Consider the following 15,899-nt stretch of genomic DNA (forward strand, 5'->3'; position numbering starts at 1 on the left):
GCACGAATATTTTATAATTTCGAATCGAAACCGCGCATTCTATGGAAGCGACGGTGCTGTTCCTAGCGGATGGAATGCAAATTTATGCGATCGTTACAAAAATGTGAGATCCGCGCCACCTAGGGGGACGTAGCAAGAACTATTGTCTACAGCAACGACCCCTCTCCTTTCCTGCTCACCTTAATTTTTAGGTTATGTTGACTTCTCTTTCTGAAATAAATACATAAATAATAATAACCAATAAAACAAACCAAAAATTGAACAAAATAAAATCTATCATCGAGGAAATGCAATCAGATGTTTAAGCCTGTTGCAATCGATCTATCATAGAAAGATTCCAACAGACTTTAACATTGTATTGCATTTGATCGATTTTATTCGGTTCCATTTGTAGTTTGTGTTATCGGTGAAAATCCATTGTGAATCCAAGTTCATCACGCAAAAAAAATATAATTGTTTCAGCTACAGTGAACTTGAGCAGACGATAGAACGTTTATCGTCCACTTTTCTATGGGAGTGGGCACACCGTGCCCTTAAAGCAGTGGTCGGCAAATTTTTTGCTCAGTTTTCAGGTATGGCCAGGCCCATCCCGGCTTAACTTTTTCTACTACTTTTCGGTCTATCCATGGACCTCAGTGTGAACGAGCTTACTCCAGCAGGCGTCTTTCGCCTGCAGGCATGTAAAAGTAAGGAAGTTTAAAAACTTTTTATTTTTCAGCAAGCGATTTGAAAATGGCATAATCAGCATCTACGATTTTTTTCGATTCCACTGATATATTACTTGCCTATAAAAGTTTAATATTTGACGGAGTTTTATATAAAGAAACTTCAGCTTAATATTCAATTTAATACTAAATAATTCTCAAATTTACAACCTTTATATACAAATGACATGTCTAAAGAATCGGAGAAATGCGTAGATTCCAAATATATTACGTTCAAATCACTGATTGCAAAATTAAGAATTTTTTTATCTGAAATGTTTTCCTTTTTTCCAACAAAGGACCCCTAAAAAAGGGGTGGTTTGCCCAAGCTCGCAGGTACCTGACCAGAAAGTAGGTCATTGGTCAGCCCGGTCAGGGTAGCCTGACTTGATCAGGAGCATGCCGACTACTGCCTTAAAGGAAGTGAGAGAGGGTTGCCAACCACTAGTGCACTTACCCTAATAAGACAGTTTCTACCATAGCGAGGTAAAAGTGGAACTTACAGTTTTAAAAAGTCCAGAAGTTGTGTAGAACAAAAAAGTTGTTACGCAGAAAAAATGTACGATTTGTTTATAACAACTAAATAAATGAAGCAGTTTAATCTATAATGAAAACTAATTCATTAAGAGACATTTGACTAATTCTATATGTTTTTGATGAAATATCAAGTAAGCAGTTAGTTCAAATGTAAAACTAAATATTTTGGCATTTTTTAATTCGAATAACAAATTAACGATATTACAAGAAATTTGCCTCGACAAACCTATTTAAAAATTAGTTAACTTAAATTATAAAAGAAATGTAAAAGAACTCCCAAGAAATACAACCTCTGGAACATTTGAACAAAAAAATCCAGCTTCTCCTCGTTGACACTTGTGCAATGTACCGAAGTTTTGTGATAGGGCTTTTGTACAATGTTATCAACAAAAAATTATATTTTATAAGAAAGTAATTTTTCTTTCTAGCATTAAGACCTAATTACAGCCAATTCATAAAATACATGCTAGAACTGTCTTCCCTGCTTTTTTCCTAAATTCGGAGATGCGCGCTAAGCATATATTTTGCTATTCACAACAAAAATGATTGCAGCATTAAATAATAATTTAAATGCCTGAATAAATAATAATTGTAATTTAATTTTTTTGTACTGTATCGAAACTAGGGGTTAAGGCTAGTACTACAAAAAGTCAAGAATAAATAGAAAAAGTACTTCATATTACACAGTAGATCACTCATGATCAATTATTTCAGAACTCATTAATGTAATAAAATTTTGTTTAAACAGCTGCGAACCGCCAACTATTATTAGCTATGATATTTGATGGTTTAAGTACCTATAACAAATAAGTATAAAATTTATTTACAAATCTTATTTATCCCTTTAGTTAAATGTCACAGTGCAAGCCGAATTCGCATCATTGATCCTTCAAACTAAAAATATCACATTTGGATTAAATAGTAACTATCAAATCCTTCGAAACTATTTCTGCAATTGTTACAAATTTTACTAATAAATCGCAGTATTTCCTGTTAACACACATGTTACGTCTAATAAATTACTCAAATTATAAGATTACAAATATATAAACTTGAAATCGTAACCTTTTAACATTATGTTTAAAATAATTAAATTATAAACTCTCTCTCTGCTAACTAAAAACATTTCAGGACAATATCGAAGATCCAGGTTAGTTGCTTACGTCTTTTGAATTCCCGGAGGTAAAGTTATATCGAAAACAATTGGTGGATTGCTCGGCAAGTAGTTTAGATCACAAGTCGAGGCGTTAATGAATATTATTTTCCCATCTGTTGATATACCGTATCCTAAAGATGAAAAAATGAGACAATTTTTTAAACTGAAAACTAAGAAACTAAAAAACGAGAAGAATTTGGTTTACCTTCATGAATATGACCAAAAACATGGTACTTTGGTTTGACACGATTTTGGACCGTTGTTAATAATTCTACACAACCAGCTCTCACTCCACTACAACAAAGGTCCCCATGACCGACTGGAGGCGTATGTGTTACTAAAATATCAGTGTCTGACGGAATCCTCTCCCACTTGGAAAGACATTGTATTCCTCGGGGAACATTAAAAGCCCATTTGCAAAACTCTGGCTGCCTGCGATTTTAAAACATTCATTTATAAAGGAGTTGACTAAAACCTAAGAACAAATTTGTGGCCATTTCCCGTTTTCTATTTCTAGTGCAGTGGGAATTTTAAATTTTTTCTATTTTGGCATGTACACTCAACTTTTAAATTTCAGATTTTTTATAGAACATTTAAATGATCATTTAACTGAAAAATGTGTTTAATAATCTCAGATTTTTACATAATTTCACGAATTCTTTAGCTACAATCTATGAATTTAAAAGCATAATCAAATAATTATGCAACTATAATTTTTTTTTAAATAATTATTTTTCACTACATTGTGATTGTTGAAATTATTCTACTATCACAGAAATAAATTTTAACGGTAACAGAAAACTTAATACAGTTAAAAAATTTAGTTGAAAAATTTTCAGAAACCTTTCCTTTTTCAAAGGAAAATTTGCATATAAGAAATCAAGGGGAAAAATTGTTTAAATGCAATGTTTCTTGATAATCCGTATTCTTACTACTCCGTTAAAAAATTTTACAATTTTTTCGTCGATAAGGTAAGGAAAATTTGTTTAAAGTATATTTGAATAATTATCCAACTATACAAGGTTTTTTACAATTTCGTATTGATACTACAGTGAGATTTCCAACCTAAAATAAAATGAAATAACTTTTTTTTTTAATAATAGTAGGGAAGTAGGTTGAAAATAAGAACTATATTTCCAGTCAAACCCTTTAATAGCCCTTCTCAGAATCGATGCTGCTCCGCATGTAGGTGTAACAGGGATGTGCGGGATCTGCGGCTGTCACTCAGGCGAGCAGTCAGGCGTCAACAAACAAAAGCGGATCAGGCTATAATGAGTTAGTTCCCACCCACAGTCAGCTCCAAAGTCGGTGCTATAGAAGAGTTTCACTGTATTTCGAAGCCTACACTGATACTGTGTCCTTTTTATCAGGAATTTCAATGTTGAGTCTCAATTTCAAATATGTAAAGTGTATATGACTTAAATGAAAACTTTCTTATTATGATGGTTCGAAAAGAAATTAAGACTTACAAAGCCTAGCACTGAAAAGTTTCATTTTGAGCCCCTTATTACCTATGTAAAATTTTAAATAGATCGATCAACGTCATGAGATTCCACGGAATAAAAATAAGCGTAAAAAATTCTTCAAAATTCAAGCTCAAAAAAATTGTTAATATTAATTTTTTCGTGATTAAAAATTATTTGAGTTTCTTGGCGTTTTATAACAATGCGAGTTAGTCCTAGAAAGAATGAAAAATTAAAATCTTGCAAGATTAAAAAAAAAAATTTGCATATTATTTAGATTAAGAAAATGTTGTAATTACGATTTTAAAATTTATTTTAGCCCCGCGGAACCTCTGGATATTAATCGATGTATTTCAAATTTTGCACATTTTATAAGGTTCCCAATCGTTCAAGATTGTACAGTTAAAAAATTAAAGCATTTTAATATTTGGTCAATTATAAATTCATTACATTCAACGCCAAATAGACCAAGATTGCAATTTCTAGAATTAGGTAATTTAAAAGTATATGTGTTTTAAGTTGTACAATTTCGATTGCTTCTATTTTTGAATCGTACAATTTTAAATTTTCTTTATTTGAAGGTCTTCTATTTCTGAGAGTATCAATTTTGTACAATATAAAACCTCTAAATTTGTAATTGTTTGATTTTAAACTGAATTTAAATGTTTAAAATTCAGAATTTTTACTCATAATCAGGGATTCGAACGAAATTAAGGTACATTTTTGGATATTTTCCAATTATTTCCATAAATTTAAAAGAACTTGGCTAAAAACTAAGCTTAGTCTAAAAAATTAGAAAAAAATAATTAGCCTTCGAAGGCACAATGTCAAAATTATGTGTTAAGCGTATTTATATAAAAAATAACGAAAAGGAACGTAACGAAACTTTCGTTACGTTCCTCTTTGTTTCTTTCAGGTAAATTAAATGGAATTTTAAGAAATAATTGAAACATATCTGAAAATGTTTCTTAATTTCGTTCGAATCCCTGCTCATAGTATTCTTTAATTTTGAGATTACTTTTTTAATTCTTAAAATTATAAATTGCTTATTCCTTAAGGTTTAAATTTGAAAATGAAAATAAAAAAACAGAGTCTTTTAAATATGGAACTGACCGGGAATTTTTTCCGAATCTTCAGGGGTCATCCTGTACTGAAACTTAATTAAAAATGCAAAACCGCTTCCAACATTTTTTTTTTAATTACCATGGTGTTCCATATATTTTGATCCCATGCAGAACCACTTCGGCATCTTCGAGGTAAACGCAATTAGTTAAATAATCCTTGACATTATGCGTTTGAATAGCTTCTGCGAGTACATCCTTCGATATTCCTAATGTAGGTATATTATCTAAAATACTGGTTCCAGTGTGCTTATGACGATCACCGCTAGCTTGAGTAGAAAACGGATGTGTAAAGGTGGAATCAAAACTTAATTCATGATTCCCAGCTATGACTATTTTATGCTTATGGGGTAAGTTCCCTAAAATGTAAAAAATTATTAAGGTATATGTAATCAAATGATTGAAAATTTAAGCTGTCAAAAATGTTTGGGATTTTACCTCAATTTTGCAATACTAATATAAGGAAAAATTGTAGTACATGTGAGCCAATATTACATTACATTAATTCTAACGCGGGCCATTGCGTTATTGTAACATTGCAATAAATTTGTGACAACATTTAAAAACTAAAGTATTATGGCATGCTATAACTTCCCAAACAACAGAACTAAATTTTTTAAGAGAGGCCAGATTCTGAGTAACTTTCGTGATTTTTGTTTCAAATGAAAATACATAAAAGAATTCTCTAGTACTCGCCAAGATGTAATAAAGAGTGAAAAGAAGAATTAAAAATATAAAATCTGTTTCGAGAAAAAAATAAATATTCAAAAGCAGCTCCCAAGAGCCATTAAAATTTTATTTCTTAAAAAATTGTCATATTTAGCGATGCTAGTATATGTAAAATAATACAAGACCTGTAAAAATATTTTTATTTAGCTACGAACAATTTTTGATAAAGAATTAAGTTAAAATCAAAATTTTTAAAAACATTACCTGTTGTTAGGTCTTCTTTGAAAGATGTAACCTTTATCTCAACAAAATATTTTCATTCGAAATCTCTTATTGAATAGTGGTAAATATACCGTGGAACTAACCAACAATGATTTATACTAAAATCATATATGCATCTTGGAAGTACTCCCTTTCAACAATCTCAAGAAAGGGAAATATATGTATTTAAAATTGACCAAATGATAAACGTAAACCAAATATGACTAGGGCTTTTACACATTGATGGATGAAACAAAAGCGCTATATGAAAAAATGGGTGAAGCTAAGGTAAACGTCCCCGTAATCGTGAGCATAAGAGATTTCACTGAGTTGAAATATTTGGAAAATTGTTTCGGAAGGATTATTTAAAAAATAATTGGTACTGATTGAAGCATTTAACATCCTAGAATATTATAAAAATTGTTTTTACATTATATTTAATATGACTTTTTATTTATGAAAAATTAAAAGTCAAAAGGCACTGATGTCCCAGTTATCGTGATTACCAAATCTGCCATATACTAGTAATCGTGAATCGTTGTCCCAGTCTTCATGAAAAAGGTTAAGTTTTCTTGAAATCGGCTTTTAGCGATTTGGAGGTGTATTTCAAGTGTATTTTAACTATAATTTAATAAAATGAAAGATGTATTGTTAGTTTTATACTGATTGAGACCTCCGAGATGAAATAGTGTACGTCTGATAGACATTATAATAATTAAGGGCATGTGATACTAAGAAAATTGTCGATTTTACCAGTCTTAGGTTCCCCCGGCTTTTTTTCTAGAATAATAAGTATTTTGTCTTAAAAATTTAAGAAATGATAGCGAACATGCTAACGGACGTCCACACACACTTTTTTTGTATGTTAATTCAAAAAAATTTTAATTTAGCAAAATGTGATTAATTTGCATAGCGCTTAGGAAATAGTATCGATTTTTTCATTATTAGATTCCCCCGGCTTTTTTCCTAGGATAAGAAATATTTTGCCTTCAATATCTGGGAAATGATAGCGAACATGCTAACGGACGTCCCCACACACTTTCTTTGTGTTTTTTTTATCAAAAAATTTTTGATATTCCTAACAACGTGCGTGTATATTTCGAGGTTATGTGTGTTACAATTCAACCGAGCGTTACTTCCAAACTACACAATATTTTTTGCCGAAAACTTTTAACTTACAAATAAACATAGTAACTAATCTCCCGGAACTAACCTTGTTTGCAGGCAATCCAAAAAGTTTATTTCATAAATAATTTCCAGATTATCGGAAAGGCAGATATGAAAAACGACGTAACTTCAAAATAATGCATATGCATAAAATTTTTATTTAGCACCATAATTTTTTTTTGTTATTATCCCTCAAAAAAGAGTCCGAGGACGTCCGTTATGATATTTTATAGCATCTCCGAATTCAGTTTTGAAACATTTTTCTTTTTGTGGAAAAAAGCCGGGGAAACTATAAGTATCACATGTCCTTAATCATAATAAAAAGGCTGCGACTATTTCGACATACATGTATGTCGAATTAGCCAAAGGTAGCTTATTTTGACATACAAGTATGGCGAAATAGCCGACGGTATCTTATTTCGACATACAATTATGGCCGAATAAGGACGGTGTTTTGTTTCGCCCTTTCGGATAATATATGCAGGAGAGGGGGGTGACGGTCAAAATAAGGAGAGTAACTTATTTATTATTATATGGTAGATTATAGTGGCGAAATTAATCATTAAGAAGGAAATGGTAATTTCACAACCAAAACATGAGAATGAGAGGTGAGTTAACCTCAAAATCTTAAGACATGGCTCAGAGGAGGTTCTGACAACCGCTATCAGGTGGCGCTAAAATCGAACGCGCGAAATTTAAATTTCATTATACTTTGCTTTTATAGCATTAGAGAACAAACATTAAAAATATAATTTTCTAGGGGGGGGGGGGGGGGGGGGGGGGATGATACAAAAATAGTTTTAATTCCAAATTTTTCTTTTGCGTCTTGCAATAAAGTTCATGTGGTAATTTAGAACGAAACTTTTACAAGTCTTTTACAGACTTAGTCTTCCCACCCACTAACAATTATTCCACTATTTGTTTTTGCCTCTTGTGTAAGATATCTTTTTTCTTTAAATTAATTTCTTTATGCATTAGAACAAGCACAACAATAATTCACTTGAAAAAAGTACAATAATATTCGAAAAAATATTCTTTTTGAGTTTCACTTATTATTTGGTCTTTTTTTAAAACTTGTATCAATTATTACTTGTAAGTGAACCCTGGAGAAAAAGTTTAAGAGTTCAAAAAACAGCAACTTTTTAGCACTTGTCTAAGAGAAGATATATATAAAGTAATAATAGATATAACAGATAACAATTATAAATGGTTTAAACAATTATGTTTGCTAAAATGCATAATTTATTACTGTACTATGTAAAAAGTGGTTGAACAGTTAAACATTTAAGAAGAAGACGAATCTATATAGCATTAATAACGAAGAAGAAAGTTATAAACAACAATAATTTGTTTGAATCATTATTTTTGCTAAGTTGAATTAATTTTTAGCTCACCCTCAGTGAAAAGTAGACAAAAATTCGTACATTTGATAAAAACCGCAACTTTCTAGCATTATTCAAATTGAATATTAATAATAATAATGAACACAACTCACTTTAATTGAGAATTGGACAAAAAGTGAAAAATTGTGGAAAAAACTCAAATTTTATATAATTATTCTACGAGGAAATAGCTGAAAACAATTTCTTTGAATAAAAAGTTATCAGTATAAAGTGGCAGTTTATGTACTCGAAACAATTTAAATTTTAACAAAACGCAAAAAATCATAATTAGCGCCAAAAACTTGTAAACCCCATTTTTTCACTTATGGGTTTTTTTTTAACACTAAACATATACTTGTGGGTGGTTCTTCTTAAAAAGTAATTATTCATCTGTGTTCTATGGCTGATTTTGAAGATAAAACTTGAGTTTCAGTTCAATTAATCTAATATTAAAGATTTTGAATAAAATTAAAAAAACGTCTTTTTTTTATGAGAAATACGTGTTTACCTTCATGGGGCTTGCGCTACATCTAAATATCATTTTTCTTGAAAACAAAAGCAACGGCTTTATTTTTGTGTGGATTCGAACAAATTTCCGGGCGATATTCATGAAAATTCGAGACAAAAAAATTTGGAACACCCTAATCTGCACTCATAAAATTAAAAAAAATTCTTATAATACTCAACTGAATTATTCTAAAAAAAATTCTAGAAACAATGGTAAAACAATTATTTTTCGTAAGTTTTAAACTTACTTGTTTCATAAGACTTGAACGTCAATATCATTATAATTCTAAAAATCATAGAAAACTTTTTTTCCCAGAGGCCAGAGTTGAACTTCAAATCGTAGAATATCTTGGCGACAAAATATGTTGTCTTTTAGACAAAATTGAACGGTACTTGTTTTTACGATTTAAAAAAAACTGATGTTATCAGTATTTGAATTTTGAAGTTTGCTTTAAAAATATCTAAAAATTCTGTTTTTAAACAGCTATAACTTTTTACTTAATACACATATTTAAATTTTCCTTCCAGATTCCAGATCTGTCGAGGAATGAGAAAAATTTTGAAAGTTACAATATTCTTCTGAAAATATTAAATTACTATTTTGTCAAGTACTCCAACTTTTTATTTTTCGTTTGTTACATGTTTAATTCTATTAGAGACACATTATATACGTTTCATGTGGGTTAAGCCACTTTTGTGGCCACGAGAATTTTTCTCTCGAAGCATGAATTTCTTTTCTGACGATATGTTTGAGAAAATTCTAAAAAAAAACGTTGCTTATTTTAAACGTTCTACAAGAAATACCTGGCACTACAGCCTATAATGCACAACATATTAAAGAAGCGAATGATTCTTCTACTTGAAGTTGCATGAACTGAAATAGATTCGGATATGACAATTTATTATTTTCCTAAAATTGAAATATTTCATTCGTAGCTATAATAGCAAAGTATAATGAAATTTAAATTTCGCGCAATCGTTTTTAGCGCCATCTGACAGAAGTGTTCAGAACCACCGCCGAGCCATGTCTTGAGATTTTGAGGTTAACTCTCCTCTCATCATCATGTTTCGCAGGTGCAATTACAATTGCCTTTTTAATGATTAATCTCTTTATTATAATCTACCATATAATAATAAATAACTCTCCTTATTTTGACCGTCACCCCCTCTCCTGCATATATTCCGAAAGTGAATCGGTTTGAATTGCATATCTGTCATTTGCAGATTACGGGAATAAAAATGTAATCGGTTGGCGACATTTTTAATCGGACACCGGTGCGCGGTTATTTAAAACTGCCATTCCACCTTCGTAGAAATGCAGAGTGAATAGAGTTGAATAAGACTAATGAAAATGAAATAATTCCTATGAGCATTCTGCGATTAATTAATGTGCATATGAATGGGTTGAGATTCAATATGAAATGGAGTTCTTAAAAGATCACACCCAGTGGTAAAAATACGATGCGCACATAGCAATTTTCAATAAGCGTGAATCTGCCAATTGTAGATTATCTCGCAGGCGTGTTCAATTGAGTGGATTATGCAGATAAAATTTTAAGAATGAATTGTTTCGAACGAGAAGTATGAGGTAATAAATTTGAATAGCAGAATGCTGATTAATGAAAATCTACAGAAATTCAAATTAAATAATACTGTAATATATTATGATTGATGCGACAATTTCTTCATAAATTCAATGATTATTTCGTTGTAATTATCTTTTTACAGTATTTTCATTAGATTATCCTGTACAGCAATTGTAATATTTACACTGAATTAAGCGGCTAAGACATTCAACTTATTCAGTGCACATGCTAATGGCGTCAGGGAGTCCGCGTATTAGAAACAAACTCCGCAATTCGCTTATATCCATTTGCAACACAAACATACAAATGTTTAGAATTTCAATACCCGCATTTTTGGTCAAGGTAATTTCGATCAGATAAAAAGTGAGTATTAGTTTTTGTAAATTTAAGTTTCATATATGGTAAATGTGAAATTAATAAATAAATGTTTAACATTCTGATGTGGTGTGATGCAAATAAGTCAAAAAAAAAAGTTCAAAAAAATCAATTAAAATGCCTGAAAATAAATAGTCTGTAAATAAAAATAGACTATTTGTAAGCCAGGATTTTCTTAAAAGTTGCCCATTGAACTATTTTTTAATAAATAATTTAAACTATTTAAATTACATTTATTTTATTTAAAATAATAATTTTCTATCGGAATTATCGTTCATCTATCGGCTAATGCTGATTCATAATCGCTACTGAATGGGTCCGAGAAAAAAATTACGTGGCCGATTTAAAAGTTGATTTTTCATTCAAAACTCACTCTAGCTTATGGGCGGCTGTCTGGAATTCCAGTGACAGATACGCAATTCAAAAGATCTCAAAACCCATTCAAATGCAAGTGAATGGATGTTTGTTTCCTGGGTGCTCGCAGTAATAAGTCAGTTCTCCGATTTGATTTCACGCCTTTTTGAAATTAGTTAAATTATTATTTGTAATGAAATATAGAAATAAAATGTTGACAGAATCGTCCTAGTCTTCGTGACCGGTCACAATTACTCGAGCAACTATGCTTTTGAAATCTCCCTATAATCGTGGCCGATATTTCTCGAACAAGAAGGTACTAAATGAAGATTTTATTAAATTTTATAAAAAAAAAAATTATTTTCGTCCCGATCAAGTAGTTTCTTGACATATTAAAAGCTTAAACAAAGAAACGCATTTCCTAACCTAAATTTTAAGTTATTTTGCACGTTTCTTGATTCATCGCCACCGGCAATATAAATGCATTTTTTTACCCATGTGCACTATTTGTATAAAAAAAATACCAATTTGGTCCAATCTTACTGAAACATATTTTAGGATTGTATTTTTATGCGAAAAATACTTACTTGTGGCATTTACACCTCAAAACTCACGATTACTGGGACATCTACCTTAAGTTTGTAACTATTTTACAAAGCTACCCTACCGATAGAAATCTCTGAGAATTCTCTAGCGAAATAGCCTTGCCCATTTGAGACTATAGGCAGAGTCGATTTGAAACGATTTAGTCTCTGAGATAGTCTGAGAGGTTTGGGTCCTTTTCAAGGTCCTTTTAAGAGTGGTGCGACGGTAATATAATATTCCTTTTGTATTCGTCACGTACCGGACAGGCAGTTATTTACAGTAGTAGCCCTTCGCTAATCCGACCCTCCCTTTTTAAATTTGTCTTCAAATTATTAACACTTTTTTTCTAATTAATGAATTTTCTCATTATACTTATTTATAATTATAACTTATATACTAATATAAAATTTTCTAGTTGGATTGAAAAATCTTTTCTTTTTTGGCGTATCTCATTCCATTTACCAGAAAGGTTGTATTAATTCCAATTTTAAGCATTTAAAAAAAAAAGTTAGATATCTGAAATCATCGAAACCCGTAGATTCCGTATTATTATGTTTCAGGCTGTTAACTATGAAATTAAAAAAATCTATTTCTAAATTTTATTTCGAAAGCTTAACAAAGGACCCTGGAATGTCAGCTACTCTATTGATACAGCCTCTCTGCTTGTTATTTATGATCGAATTCTTATTTCAATTTCAGCCTCTCTGCTTGTTGTTTATGATCGTGTTTCTATTTCAATTTCGGAAAAGAAATTTTAAAGCCTTTAAAACATTTAAAAGAACTACCTGGACCTTTAAATATATCTACATGAGTGCCTGCGGAGAATTTCTCTGAGCTTCTCTGACCCTAGAGAATCATTAGAGATTTCTATCGGTAGGGCAACATGATGAAAATGTAGAAAACACTTTACTTGAACTCACCAATCCAACTATTGAATTCTATTACTTCGTGAAGACTACCACATTTTGTAAAATCTCCAGCGTGGATGAAAATATCACCCATGGGAATATCGAATTTTATGAATGGTGTGAGCGAATGAGTGTCACTCATGCACACAACTCTTAACTGTAATAATATATAGATATAAAATATTATTGTTATTACATTCCTTTTCTGCAAGATCTAACACAAGAGGATGTAATGATTCTAATGAACGAGTAAAAAAATATATAGCATCAGAGACAATTTTTTTTAGAAAAATGAACATTTTGAAGTCTTGTGGAATATGAAGTTGCACCTTATAACAAATGAAAGTTAAAGATGAATCTCGGACTTTTAGCTTCCCAAACATTTATATTCTTGTTGAATATACAAGATTTAAAAATGTTAATTTTGCTAAAAAAAAACTGTTGACTTTGAAGTTATCTTTTCGACTATTCGTTAAAATAATTTCAATGTATAGGGCAATTCGACCCGAAATATTATTTGACAACAAATAAATGGAATATTAATCATATACTCTTTTCAATATCCAGATAATCGTCCTTGCAGTGAAGTATGAATTTTCAAAAGATCAAAAGAAATATATCAGAAAAAAGAATATCACTCTAACGCCTTTTACAACAGTGAAGTTTTTGTTTGCAGATATTATAATAAATTATTAAACTTGTGATTGAAGTAATAAACTTCATTTAAAGTGAACTTATAATTGAAGCTTATTATAGCATTCAAAAAGAACTTTAAAAGACTGCTAAAATGATTTTCGAAAGATTCTTTAAGAAATGTCAGCTGAATAAACTGTACAAACATTTGACAAGACCTAAAATGAATTCGTACCTTATCACTTGGTGACTCAGTGTTTGGAGTTTTTGCATTGATTTTAACTACTTTTTGTTGTTGAGATAATTCCTCCCATGCAGCAGTGGGATTTTTTGAAAGCGGATGGACCGCAAGCTTCATCGTATAACCTTAAAATTTCAATGAACCGATGGCATCGTAGGAATATTGCACGTTCACTGTATTTTTGCAAATTTTTATTACTTTTATTAACTAAATATTAACTGACAACGAAAATCAAACAATTCTCACTTTTTACGTAAAATATTATTTACGATTGAAGACAAAACGCATTTCCATTGCAACTTGACAACACACTTTGTGCATTGCACACCAACCTATGAATCGACTATGAGAGTTTCAAGACATTACCAAATATAACTATTTATGATCAATAATTTGATGTTATTACATATTTGTAGTAAATAAATATCAACACTTTTTTGCAAATAAAAATGAATACATACTATTTTTTAATTTGTGCATAGACAGTTGGACCATCGGGCATCGACATATAGAAATGGACCGGTAATGCTAATGCTGTGGGGAAAACGGTAATGGGCTCTAGAGAGAGAGAAAAACATATGAGAGTAGACCTATCTCTTTCTAGATAAAGCTGATTAGTCGAGAATATTTTCGTTGGGTGAAGCTTGCGCAGCACAGGACAGGATTGTTTTATTTGTTTTTATTTTTATTTCGAAGGTAAAAGTATTTTATTTTTGTTCTTAAATAACAGTTAAATAAACATTAATTTAGAAAAAAATCAAATAAGCTGGAGGTTTCTGAATGTTTCAAAGAAAGGAACAAAATAAACAAAAATTTCTGGATAGATTTAAAATGATTTTTTATTTCAAAAAAGTACATAACTCAAAGAGAATGTTTAAAAATATTTCAAAACATTTCAAAAGATTTACAATATTAGGAAAAATCTGGAAGCTCTTAAAACAATTTTGTGTGCAGGATTTTACAAAAATGTTAGGAAAAATGGGAATCAGTCTAAAGACAATTAGAAGTTCCGAAAAATTTTTTAAATAGTTTTAAAAGATTTAAAATAATTTAAAAGAGAATAGATACTTTTGATGATTTTGAAATGTTTTGAAATGTTGACTTTTTATTTTGAAAAAAGACCAAAAGGGATGAATGAAAAATCCCAAAAAATGAAATCTCCGGCACCTGAATAATAATTTTATAAAAATTGTATTAAAAAGTACATTAAAAAACACGTGCGCTTTGAAAGAAAAAAATGTTCTGCCTAAATCTTCTTCGTACCTACATAATAACATTTTTGCACAAACTTTGCAGGATTCAATTCAACAACGATTTATATCAAAATTTATTTTTATTACTTTTATTTATTTTTTTATTAATAAAAATTCGATTTTTCAGAACTTTTTTATATTTTTTCCAAATACTATGCACATTTTCAAACAATTTTTTTCATCCAGAAATATATATTCGATTATTGTATTTTCAATAAATAAATAATATTCAATAAACAATTTTTTTAATGGTTTAAATTCAGGAATTTTCTCTGGTGATTGTTAAAATACGGTAACATCTTATTGTCTGGAATTTTATTTTCCTGAATTTTCCAATTCGACTTTTATATTTCGGAACTTTCATAATTTCGAGAATTTTATTATTTGGTTATTTTTCAATTTACGAATTTTACAGTGTCGGGAATTTTATTTTTCGAGATTTTTCAGTCGCTTTTTTCGAAAAATAAAATTCCCACATCACTGTAAAAATTCCGAAATTATAACATTATCGAAATATAAAAGTCCCGGATTGGAAAATTCTCGACAATTTACAATCTTACCGAATTTGAGAATTGCCGACAGAAAATTTCCGAATTATACAATATCCGGGCGAGACAACTCTCTAATTTGAACAATTAAAAAACAGTTTGTTTAAAAAATGTTTTTAATAGAATAATAAAATATTTTTACTAAAGAAAAAACTTTTTTAATATTTAAAGTTTCTAAAAATTATTGTTGGAATATAAAATAACAATAATTGAACAAATGTATTTATGATAAAAAGTTATTTGAAAATGTGCATTGTATTTTTGTACAATACAGAAAACGCTCGCAAAAATGAAATTATTATTTTAAAAAAATAAAAATAAAAGTCGCGTTAAATCAGCCTGCATTTAATCCTGCAAATTTTGTTTCATTTAAAGCTCACGTGTTTTAAATTTATGTTTGTATCACATATTTATACAATTATTGTTATTTTAAATTAAAACAATAATTA

General features: G+C 29.9%; 1 protein-coding gene and 1 long non-coding RNA gene across 5 annotated transcripts; one reads left to right on the forward strand and one right to left on the reverse strand.

The window, feature by feature from the left end:
• Positions 1-455: 455 nt before the first annotated feature.
• On the forward strand, positions 456-1,312 carry LOC117176882. Its single transcript, XR_004467634.1, has 2 exons — positions 456-686; positions 1,004-1,312. It is a non-coding gene; the product is annotated as an uncharacterized LOC117176882 (long non-coding RNA).
• A 90-nt stretch (positions 1,313-1,402) lies between these two features.
• Positions 1,403-14,151, reverse strand: LOC117176881 (metallophosphoesterase MPPED2). 4 transcript variants are annotated; one of them, XM_033367240.1, is made up of 7 exons: positions 14,111-14,151; positions 13,896-13,981; positions 13,644-13,822; positions 12,788-12,932; positions 5,064-5,340; positions 2,603-2,829; positions 1,403-2,528 (listed from the first exon to the last, which is right to left on the reverse strand). In XM_033367240.1, exons 3-7 carry the CDS (start codon positions 13,764-13,766, stop codon positions 2,401-2,403), a joined length of 900 nt encoding a protein of 299 aa, XP_033223131.1. In that variant the 5' UTR covers positions 13,767-13,822; positions 13,896-13,981; positions 14,111-14,151; the 3' UTR covers positions 1,403-2,400. The 4 variants fall into 4 exon arrangements, with proteins under 4 accessions (XP_033223131.1, XP_033223130.1, XP_033223132.1 ...); XM_033367239.1 differs by having other exon boundaries at positions 13,896-13,992; positions 14,111-14,142; XM_033367241.1 differs by having other exon boundaries at positions 5,064-5,250; positions 13,896-14,145.
• Positions 14,152-15,899: the final 1,748 nt, after the last annotated feature.

Source organism: Belonocnema kinseyi, chromosome 7 (assembly GCF_010883055.1).
Source record: "Belonocnema kinseyi isolate 2016_QV_RU_SX_M_011 chromosome 7, B_treatae_v1, whole genome shotgun sequence".
In the NCBI taxonomy this organism is placed as follows: domain Eukaryota; kingdom Metazoa; phylum Arthropoda; class Insecta; order Hymenoptera; family Cynipidae; genus Belonocnema; species Belonocnema kinseyi.

What these genes read in the sequence shown, in the direction of transcription:
- LOC117176881 (XM_033367240.1), bottom strand. Translation starts at nt 13,766, where the DNA reads ATGAAGCTTGCGGTCCATCCGCTTTCAAAAAATCCCACTGCTGCATGG. An exon ending in CTGAGTCACCAAGTGATAAG is followed by an intron (nt 12,933 to 13,643) that starts GTACGAATTCAT and finishes ATATTATTACAG; the next exon opens with TTAAGAGTTGTGTGCATGAG. An exon ending in AGAATTCAATAGTTGGATTG is followed by an intron (nt 5,341 to 12,787) that starts GTGAGTTCAAGT and finishes TTTACATTTTAG; the next exon opens with GGAACTTACCCCATAAGCAT.